This window comes from Embiotoca jacksoni, unplaced genomic scaffold (genome assembly GCF_022577435.1).
Source record: "Embiotoca jacksoni isolate LCO1_2020_lvr unplaced genomic scaffold, fEmbJac1.0.p SCAF_6, whole genome shotgun sequence".
Taxonomy (NCBI): Eukaryota; Metazoa; Chordata; class Actinopteri; family Embiotocidae; genus Embiotoca; species Embiotoca jacksoni.
Genome location: NW_027185414.1, coordinates 8,015,562 through 8,026,767, shown reverse-complemented (window position 1 = coordinate 8,026,767; position 11,206 = coordinate 8,015,562). Strand labels below are relative to the sequence as shown.

The 11,206-nt window shown below is 39.1% G+C and overlaps 1 protein-coding gene across 1 annotated transcript; it reads left to right on the top strand.

The window, feature by feature from the left end:
- The first annotated feature begins 649 nt into the window (after positions 1 to 649).
- LOC138213359 (secretory carrier-associated membrane protein 5-like) lies at positions 650 to 7,185 on the top strand. Its single transcript, XM_069174413.1, has 7 exons — positions 650 to 806; positions 1,260 to 1,314; positions 1,393 to 1,512; positions 3,030 to 3,186; positions 4,579 to 4,680; positions 5,588 to 5,705; positions 6,080 to 7,185. The coding sequence occupies exons 2-7, from the start codon at positions 1,308 to 1,310 to the stop codon at positions 6,257 to 6,259; spliced, it is 684 nt and encodes a 227-aa protein (XP_069030514.1). The 5' UTR covers positions 650 to 806; positions 1,260 to 1,307; the 3' UTR covers positions 6,260 to 7,185.
- Positions 7,186 to 11,206: the final 4,021 nt, after the last annotated feature.

The window sequence follows — 11,206 nt, the reverse complement described above, 5'->3', positions numbered from 1 at the left end:
ATGTGAATAAATAAATGTTATCTTATTGTAGTTCCTCCTACAATGTGAAAGCTAATTGAAGCTATGTTGACAGCCAAGCGATTGCACACTGTGTCATTTATCAAGTTGCAGTTGTTCCTCCAGATTCACTTGCAGCAGAGAGACAGCAGCTCCAGCTGGAGAGCTGAAGTCAGGTTCATACTAAGTTCAGCAACAAATTTAAGCCTCACACTGAGGTTTGGCAGTCACTTGACTGATAGTATTATAGACTTCTCTTTGTGTGGTGCAGCTGAATTTGCACTATATAAAGTAACACAACCCCCCAGGCCTATTCTTTCACAGAGCCAGGGTTTCCATATTTTGTTGATCCTATTGCTGCTGTTCTAAACAAACAACACAGGACTGTGCTAAGAAGAGTAGCAGCATCAGACATGTAACATGTAGTTTAAATCTCTGCAAGCTGTTGAGAGAAATAGTCAGAAATGAAGCCAGTAGTTTGACGCCACACGTTGTTGTTTTTATGTCCATGTTCAGCACCATGGACAGAGAGCTACACGGTGATTGGGTCAATAATATAACGTCAAGGATTAGAGTAAGCCGCCCATTGGTCTGAATCAAAGTGACAGCAGATTGAAGCACGGTGATTGGTCGACGGTGGGGATAGTTAGGATTTATCGCTGTAGTCACACAGAGCAGAAGAAAGTGTCCTTATAGTCTAATAGTTTTCCTGTCGATACCGTCTGAGTGTCGTTGAAACTCAGTTCAGGACGCAGGTGGGGCTGCTGTCGGAGATCACTTTGAACAGAGGAGGCTGCTCTCTGGAGGAGGTAAGCAGATTATGTTTCCTGTGGAATCCCTAATTCCTGGCTGTGATGGCCAGCTCTAATATACCCAACTGTCCTCGCACATGCGTCGCTGGAAATGTGGAGTTCATCCGGTGAAGTGCAGTTTGCGTGTGATTGTCTCCGGTGTGGGTGCCCGATCGCCCGGAGTGTATTTTCTAAATGCTTTCCGTGAAACCGGAAGGATTGAATCGTTCAAATCTTATCAGCACCACTTAGACGTAGCTGGAGGGCTCACACATTAAATCTCCCGGCAGCCACTCGGGGCTTATAGCACCTTCTGTTTAACGCTTTCTTCTCTTCAGTTGTCAGTTTTGCCAAAGGCATAGTAAGATCCTCTCTTTCACCAACGATGTACATCAGAATAACTGCAAATTAACACACACTTAATCTGCAGCCATACTAACCGGAAGCTTCTCCTTCTTTGACACGCTGAAGACACTGAAGGAGGAGGGAATCTGAGAATAAACACTACATTGCATCCACATGGCTGGTCAGTAATAAAAAAAATGGACTGAACAAAATGTCATGTGCAACATGAGACGTCTAACTGTGTACCTGTTTGTTGCAGAGCCCAACTTTCCCCCACTGCCCGGATTTATTCCATTTAAGCCATGTTTCTATCAAGACTTTGAAGAGATCCCTGAACAGCACCGCAGCCTGTGCAAGAAAATGTACCACCTGTGGATGTGTGAGTGGATGGAAGTGATGCTGTATGGGATATTTAACTTGTTACAGTATCATGCTGTACTGTACAAACTTTATTATAAACGTGAAACGGATCATTTTCTGCAGAGGCTAGTTGACCTGCAACATAACAGCAGAGGACAAACAAATATTGCAATTTCCCTGCAGGTCCCATAAAGTGTCATCTCATGATAAGAACTATGTAACAGTAGGGCAACGGTTTATAAGGGTCCTTTAGGTCCAAACTGATTTTTTTTTTTATTGGATGTGGCTCTGATATCCTGACTGGTTTATTTGCTAATGAGTCATAGAGTTGACCAGAGGGCCTTGGTTTGAGCAGAGCAGTTAACACAAAAATTGTGTAAAACAATCTTTGGCAGAAGCAGTTTCATCAAAGTTTATTACGCTGTAAACCACAGTGCGGTTTGTGATATCGCTCTGCTGTGGAAGCTCCCCGCCTGTCTGTGAAGTCATACAACAGGGAGAGGAGCACGAAAAACTAATGCAAGACTGTTTACTTTCCCAGTAATCATCTCAAGACTCTCAGATTTATCTGCTGTCCCTGCTTATACAACTTTATATAAGGTAGTCTGAACTAGCTCCACCTGCAGCGGCTACACCAGTAACATGCTGCTTAAACATTCAAGTGTCAGTATTAATAATCTAATGAAAAAAACAGTACTTTTCTTTTTATACTTTAACTGCATTTTGCTGCTAATACATCTGCACTTTTACTTGAGTAGGATTTTTCAAACAGGATTTTACTTTGCTGTATTGGTACTTTTACTTAAGTAAAGGATCCGAATACTTCTTCCAGCAGTTAGGAAAAGGGCAATAAATCAATAAACTGTAAAGGAGCAACAAACATAATTTCAGCTAACCTATTTTCTTCCTGCAGGTGCCCTCTTTTTAATAAACAATAAACATAAGCAGGTATTGAAAGCCCCAATCTGCTTGGATGCTGTTATTTTCTTTTCTTCTATAGCCACATACTGTTTTAGTCTTACTTGCATTGGCCGTGTGCTACAATCTGCAGCTGTTGCTTGCATGTTGCTTTTTATACTTCAGTGCTTTTCAGTTTGTAATTTTTTTCCAACGCCATTTGTGAAGTTTGAAGCCAACAGGATTTGCTTTCTGCTGTGCATTTGGGAAAGCGTTTACTAAATAGCTGTCATGTCCCAGTTGTGTTTGGCTGCACATTTTTTATTGTAAAGCACTCTACATTTTCTCTATAGATCAGTATTTTAAACTTGCCTTCTTTGATAGTTTAAAAACAAAAGATGGGATCAGAGCACAGAGCCCCAATTAGAACCAAGTGTGGTTGATAGAAAGTGACTCCAGCTAAAAGGCTATTCAGGGAACACAAACCATCTTTTGGGCAATATTATGTTAATGCTGTCTCTCTTCATATCCACTTTTCATCTTCTACAAAGTCTTTGCTGCATCTGCATGTGCATGTATTGAACAGATGTTTTTCTCTTTCGCACCAATTCCTGTAATATCTCTCTGGTGCTCTTGCAGTGAATAGTGCTACGCTTGTCGTGAATCTCATTGGCTGCTTTGCTTGGATGTTTGGTGGAGGTGGGGTGACCAACTTTGGGCTGTCTATCATCTGGCTCATCATGTTCACTCCTTGCTCTTACGTCTGTTGGTTCAGGCCCATCTACAAGGCCTACAAGTAAGTTGAATACAAAATACTGACACGCAGAGTGTTGTTTTTAACAACGATCCAGTGGTAACTTGTAATGATGTTGCTGTAGTTTTTAGAAATATTGTTTTAAAAGCTATACAGTAATAGCATGTTTGAAATATCACACACTAATATGATGCAAGTGGTTCATAATTTCGTACAAGGTATTGAAGGATACAGTTAAATTGAGTTTGTTTTTTTTTTCTTGGGAGTCGGCACATCACGCGTCCATAGACGACGGGACATTTCCTTCTAATGCCACATCCGAGAAGATGCCAACAAAGCATTTTCTCTCCATAGTTTACAATTAAGAGATTTTGTCGGTCCACTTGTTTATTCTCACTTTTCTTCTGGAGGCCCAACTAGTTTTCCTAATAGAAGGAAATATTACACAGCCTGTTTGGCTCCTGAGCCAATCATGAAAAGACTATCTATATCATGGTTTGCCTGTAAAATCTCTCTAGCACTGGGTAGTTGGAGTAGTTGAATTACCGCTTCATGTGACCCCGTGTCTGTGTGGTTTTTCTTTAGGTGCACTGACTTCTTAGGTTAATTGGTGAGCCTGTACAGGATAAGCGGGTAAAGCTAATGGTAGAGTGGTTCTTCTGCATAGTATGATAGCATTTAGCATTTATACGCAGTACATGAACATGTAATACATAGTTTTAAACATAATGTAATGTCGTTGTGCAGTAATATAAGACACCTCTAAACATTAATTAACATGTAATGTCATTACAAATATGTTTTAAAATAGCGGGACAGGTTTTTCAGAGGTACATTGATAAACACGTATCCGCCTACAGCTACATCGTATTGCGCTATAACATATTATTACATGTCTATGTATGGTTTATGAATGCTAACCATTGTAATGTGTATTCTAATCTAGGTCAATGGGCCATTGCAGATTTTGCTTTAAGGTCGTTTGTCCTCCATTCTCTGAATGTATTGAGTGGCAGCAGGAATAAATGTGCCAACCACTCTCACCGGAGACAGAGGGGCACCAAGAACATCCTCTCTACCCTTTAGCTGAAGGGCAGCATCATTTTCAAATCCTCCGCTGACATGAAGATCTTGTCTCATGAAGTGACACACTATAGAGCAGAAACATGTTCGGCGTCGACTGGGCTGCCAAGAGAAATATCAACTTAAAGTCTTTCTTTATTTTCTTGGTATGTCTCCTTATCCCTGACCAGTTTGAGTGAGGGAAGTGTGTGATGTCTGGACTTGATGATACACTGATGCACAGTGGAGACACATAACATCTCCATGGATGTTAAAAAGAAGCATAGCTGAGCGAGTAGGAGTGGCACACAGTTATAAAGGGATGAATTGAATATGCAAGTGTAAATGTGCTCTTTTTTGTATTTTTCTCAGGAGTGACAGCTCCTTCAACTTCATGCTGTTCTTCTTTGTGTTCATGGCCCAAGTCGGCATCAGCATCATCCAAAGCATAGGCATCCCGGGATGGGGAGTGTGGTAAGAGTCAGATAATTAAAATGCAATGGAGAATAATTCTCATACAGCAGATTTTTGCATGTTTATCAAGTATCAAGTTGTCATTCAAAGGATTTATTTTTATGTTGAGTTTTTGCAAAAGAATTATGTTGTCTTAGTCCAATTGTTTTCCATATGATCCAGCATTACTAGACCAAGTGATTGTTGACTTAAAGACACTAAAGAAAGAGGAAATACATTCTCAAGCAACTGGCTTTACACAAAGGCACACAGACTACAATCTAGGTCAGCTCATGTACCGCTGACATTTCTAAAGTTCAGAGACATTTCCAGCAGAATATATCAATTTAAAAGTGATTAATTCATTGTTTTGCAAAAAAACAAAACAAAACAAAAAAAAAAACAACAAAAAAAAACAACAACAATTGAAATCAGAAGAGTACAAATACTACTATTGAGACACTTTGAGGTCAAGCAATAACTTGGTTGAGCTCCACTGTATTTCTTAAAAACCTTGTTTGCTGCTGTCATTAACATGACAGTGATGGACCATCAGAGATTGCCCTCGTATAACTTTTATGATAGTCCTGTTATTAGACTTTGAGAGGCTGTTAAAGTGGTCCTCAAAATGTCACCTGACTCAGGCTGATGATCAGAAATTAATATTATGACAGCCTCCATAAAGTTAATAAATGTCACCATGTGCAGTTGGCTATCCTCATGTATGAGCTGTAAAACCTTTAAAACTACAGTATTTAAAGGCTACAAAATCATTGCCATTTAACATCCAGATGTTCAGTGGTGGTTTCATGTGGAAGAGCATAATACAACCCAATAACACATAATTTGGGTTCCTGTTGTGCTCTGATTTTAAAATTAATGAATTTTTTTATTACATTGTGTTAATAGTCGTTTCTGTCGTTTTCAGTGGTTGGCTCGCGACCATGTCCTTCTTCAGCTATAACATTTTTATTGCACTGATCATGCTGGTCCCTACAATCATGTTCACTGCTGTAGCCTCACTGTCCTTCATTGCCCTCACTAAGGTAAGACTTTAACTGGTGCATTTCTACACAGGAGTAAAGTAGACAAGCATAGTGGCAAACAGGCTATTATTGCTAATAAAACATAATTCTATTAAACAATGTGAATCAGTTTTTCATTATTTTCTGTAGCTTGATATCATCCCAGGATTTGTGATTGATTATTTTGTCTCTCTTAACAACAAAGCAGCATTGTTAGGTTGAGCACTAAAATGACAGAATCATTTGAAGTAACTCAAACACAATACAAATGGTGTAATTCTACAAACTGAATGATTTGGAAATAAAACATTTACTAAACTATAATTTAATCACTTACCTTCTGCCCAGAAAGGTTTGTTGATAATGACTGGTGATCCCACCTTCTTCCCCCGCAGATCCATAATTTCTACCGCGGCAGTGGGAACAGCATGTCCAAAGCTCAGGAGGAATGGACTACAGGTGCCTGGAAGAACCCTCACGTCCAGGCAGCAGCGCAGCAGGCGGCCATGGGGGCAGCATCTGGAGCCATGCAGGATCAGTACTCCAGCCCGCAGTACAACGACAACCAGATGTAGCACCTTCAAGACAAGGGGAGTGACATGATAGTAATGCCCAAGTTTGAGCAACAGGGTTTAAAACATGTTCACTATCTTGCAATATATTTGATTATTAGTTTTATTAATATTTATATTATTTATTATTATTATTATTTGATTATTAATTTTACACTATGCAAAAAAAAATGCTCTGAACATCTGAGGGAAGCTGGGATTTGCCATCTTGTATCACCTTGCATCAGAGGCCTGCTGTTCTAGGAATTCTTATAAAAGAAATAGAGAACTTTTTTTTTCTTCTTTTGTTCATATACAGTAACCTTTACATTATTTAATATTAATTCATTATTTTACCAATGTAGTGTTAGAGTGATGAAGTATTTTGGATGTTATCTCAGGTTTTCTTTCAACGGTGAACCAAAGATACCATGTCGTTTTATAACTTTATTTTAAATGATGCTACTTTCTATGATCTCAGTGAAATTTCATCATATTTCTATGCAGTTTATCAATGATTGCACTGTGTAATGAAAGAGTGTTGCAATGTTGAAAAGAAGTCTACTGTATTACGATAAAAAGTAGTTTTATTGCAAGTCTTTGAATGGATTTAAATAGTTACTAAAAGACTCAAATTTGACTTGGAGCTGCCTCTTTGATGTACTTCACGCTTCTTGTTGACATTTCTACCTTACACTGAAAACATCAGATTTACATCTCAGGTTTAAATCAGTTTTTATTGAATTTAAAAAAAAAAAGAAAACAAGTCAAATAAATGACCCATATTCTGCAGCCAGCTTCAGTCATTTAGAAATGTGAATGTTTTGAATTGAATGTCAATTCAGTGTGTGTTCTTCTCTAAAATGTGAATGTTTAGAGGGAGAACCTGCCTCTTGCTGTTTGACTGTTTGACCACAGAGAGGCGCTGATGGTTTTAGTATGAAATAAAAAGCTCCAACATGTACAGTTTACCTTCATTCATCCTTCACAGAGCATCAGTCTGCATTCATGATATTGGGTTAATTTGTCACGCGTGCTCTGTATTAGCTGTGATTCGCATTACACTAACACAGTTACACGCACGGCCATTTGGAGTGGTGGCCCAATGCTGCATGTAGACCTGTTGGGTACTAAGCAGGAGAATGTGGAGGTCAAAAGCATCGCTCACAGTCACCTGAAGGGCAGCTGATGAATAGCAGATCACCATTCGCTTACTCCTGCTAGTGAGCAGAGATATTGAAATTACAGACATTTTTTTTTTGTTTTTGAATTTGGTTAGCACCACACACATTTTACCTCTGACCTCATATTAAGTGAGGAATTATCTTTTTGAAAGCAACACGGACCCACAGCAGGTTCAGTAAATGATAGGGTGTCATGATGGGCAAATACAGACCACATTTGGCTTTTTTTGTTTATCCCGTTGACAAATTGTGCTTCCAATATATACTGTTACAGTATGAAGGTACTTTACATCCAGAATACCTGACTTTGGATGAGATAAAGGACCCTTGTTTGCATAAAATCATAGGACAAGCTGCTAAGCTTCTCCTGAGATTTTGTTACCACAGACAGCAAACTGTTTGTCATATTATTATTCCCCAGTTACTCAAGGAGGTTGCTGTGCATAGAGCCTATTTGTTTATTGTTTCAGTGTTTTGTTATATTTGGCCCATTTAATCAAGACATTGTACTCAATCATTAAAATGTGATTTTAAATTGTTTCCGATACATTACACACAGCAAATGGTACTGCAGCCACATTTAAACACTGTTTAAATGAAACATTTAAAATAGGAGGCACACTGTTTGCCCTTAGGTGGCAGTATTGGCCCTCTATGATAGTCCCCCAGTTACAATGACTGTCCACAGGGGGCGCTATGTGACCTTTATTTTTCTTCCCAGCAATGTACTATAAAGTCTTTACAAGAACACAAGAAATCTGCGATAGTTACGGTGATTGATACTATTTGCATGCATCAAAAGTTTATTTTTTTCTAAACTTACATGCAGCAAACATAATTTCTCTCATGACACCCTGCCAGCAGGATTTGATTCAAAACCATACTTTAAATGGATTTATCTGTGGATGCTCTCGTCCACTGTCTGCCTCTCCTTGGCTTGTAAGCAAGGATGGAATTATACAGCGATATGTATGCCCAGAGGACCCGCCAGCAGCCACCAACAAACTGTAATTGCCACACACAAGGAAATCTTAAGTGACAAGTAGTGACAGCAAAGACATGTGCCTTCAGGTAAACCAGACTGGTTGTCAACTACAGAATATAATCATCGATTCATGACAATTCAAGGTTGCACAGCGCTTTTGTAAATTCTGCTCTGCCCACTTGTCTAACATACGTGGACACTCGTCCAACTGCATGTCTCCCATCTTATTATTTTGCCTCGGATAAAAAGCAGATCTGATCTGATTGCCAACTTAATATGAGTTTACAGAGCTTAATATAGTTTGTGATTCCCATAGTAGCCAATGTACTTTTCAGCATGATAGTATATAGCTCCGTTGCTACAGTAGCATATTATGACAGTGTGTTGGTAAAATAAAAGAGGCAAACATTCGGCCTCAACACACACTGTCTTGTGTTCCACTGGTACATGTTTCACATATTATTGTATTTCATATACAGATGATTTCTTGCTGTAGTGTATCTGAACCATTCACGTCTTTTGCATTGTCTGATATATCAATTTCAGCAGAAACAAGCTGTAAAACCAATACAGTCATACTATCACCTTTCAACCTAAAGGGGTCAACTTGTTAGCAAACGATTGCTTATTACTGCAGATAATAAGGAGGATTATCATTTGTTTGGCATCATGTTTCCATCTACCTGATGAAAGTAAGTCCAGTTTTTGCTCACTTTCTTTGTCCAACTCCACCAAATGGGAAATATCTGGCTCTTTATCTACCAAATGCTTGACTGTGTTCACCAGCTTGTCTCTGATTGTTTCTGTAAATGTCTGATGTGTCCGGCGAGTACCCAGATCAGGAAATTATAGCAGTTTTGAGTCATCTGTATAAGATGATATAACAAGGGGATTATAATTTTATGTCATTGTTGTCAACAAAGATCCGTTGTCGAGAATTAAAATCTGGTATCTCCATTAGAAAAAGTAAATAAAAATCCTGAAGCTAATGTTACATTTCCACCAAAAGTTTTCTGATATGTAGCTCTTCCTCATGAGCAGTCATTCCAAAAGTGGAGAACAGAGGGCTTGTAGGAAAGAACGAGGTGAGGTGCACATATAGGGCATGGTCTGACCTAAAGTTGATGGAGCACAGTGGGCCTTTGTGTGTAATTTCTCAGAAGAGATGAAGATAGAGTGCCCTTTCATGCTTTCACACACACACACACACACACACACACACACACACACACACACACACACACACACACACACACACACACACACACACACAAACACACACACACACACACACACACACACACACACACACACACACACACACACACACACACACTACTGCCTGGACAAACACAGAGTCATGCAAACACACTGGCGCGCATTTATGCTTGTGTATCACACAGATGCGCACATGGAGCTTGGTTCCCGACACCCAACATATTTCCTATAACTGTTTCTGAGGGTGCACTGAGTGTAATGTAATGAGTAGAGACGAGGAAGAAGCCAAGGTCGTAGTTATCGCTCCTAAATAGAGAACTTACTAAAGCTAAATAAATAAATAAAGCTCATGGCAAGAATTCAAAACAAATGTTTTAACAAATGAAACATTCGAGTTTAGTGATCTAAAGCAACGATCCACAGTCAGTATGTGGGAGTAAGTTGTTTAACTCTGCCAAGGAGAACGTGCATGTGTAGCATGCAAATTGGACAGTTAACGACCAAGCTGGCTTAAAATAGGATAAAACATAGAATGGAGAAAATAATAATTATGCTCCTAATTATTTGCGAAATTGTCCATATGCCTCGCTGTAAAGTGGTTACTGTTAATGATGGCCCTTAGAGCTGGTGACAGAAAAATGCAACCTCTGGCTTTGTGCGTTGACTGGTCCCTCTGCAAGATGTCATTAGTAACATAACAGCAACTAAAATTCAATAATTTCACTAAGATCATTAAAGGTTGATGTGACTATGAATAGGAATCAGACTGTAAGCTTTCATTAAAAAAAGAAAAAAAGAAAAAAGGAAAGTAAGTTGGAAAGTTGAATGTGGAAGTGGTGTTGATGATCCCACAGAAGTGTTACTTGTGATTTTGCAGCTTTACATTCATTACATTTACAGAGTAGTTTACATTCACTCATGCTTGTGTTCCAAAATATTTGTCCAATCATAGGTAGGAATATTTCTGTTAACTAACTATGCTAAAATGCATGATTATGATGGAATACTGAACATTTATATGTGTTTATGTTACCTTAAGAGAAACAGTTTTACGATATATATTGATTACTTTCTTGTCAACAGTCAGATGAGGGAATGGCTGGTTGTTAATGTTGCAACAGCTTGCAGCTAGTCACTAAGTCACTGCTACACACAAAGAAATAGTCTGGATTTGTGCCAGGCGATGCAGGTAAGCCATTTCAACTTGTTACCAGTCTTTATCCTATGCTAAGCTAACCCACTGTTGGCTGCATCCCCTCATCTACAATATTGATGATTGTTTATATTACTAAAATGTCAAACTGTTCTTTTAACAGCAAAGTGACTGTTGACATTGCCCAGCTTTGGAAATGCAACAAGGGTGCATTCCCAGCTGATATTTGATTTTTGTTTTGACAAAAACTCAATAAACTAAACAAATCAGCAGCTCCCCGAAGCTATTGGCATCATCTGGTAAAAATTCCCACCGTCGATCATCTCTACATGTGCATGATGAGAGGAATCAGAGCCAGCTACTAAGGAGGGGCAGCCAGCTACTAAGGAGGGGTCACCCAGCTGTCTGGAGCAGGTCCATGCTAGTCAGCT

What these genes read in the sequence shown, in the direction of transcription:
- LOC138213359 (XM_069174413.1), top strand. An exon ending in CCCATCTACAAGGCCTACAA is followed by an intron (nt 3,187 to 4,578) that starts GTAAGTTGAATA and finishes TATTTTTCTCAG; the next exon opens with GAGTGACAGCTCCTTCAACT. An exon ending in CCTTCATTGCCCTCACTAAG is followed by an intron (nt 5,706 to 6,079) that starts GTAAGACTTTAA and finishes CTTCCCCCGCAG; the next exon opens with ATCCATAATTTCTACCGCGG.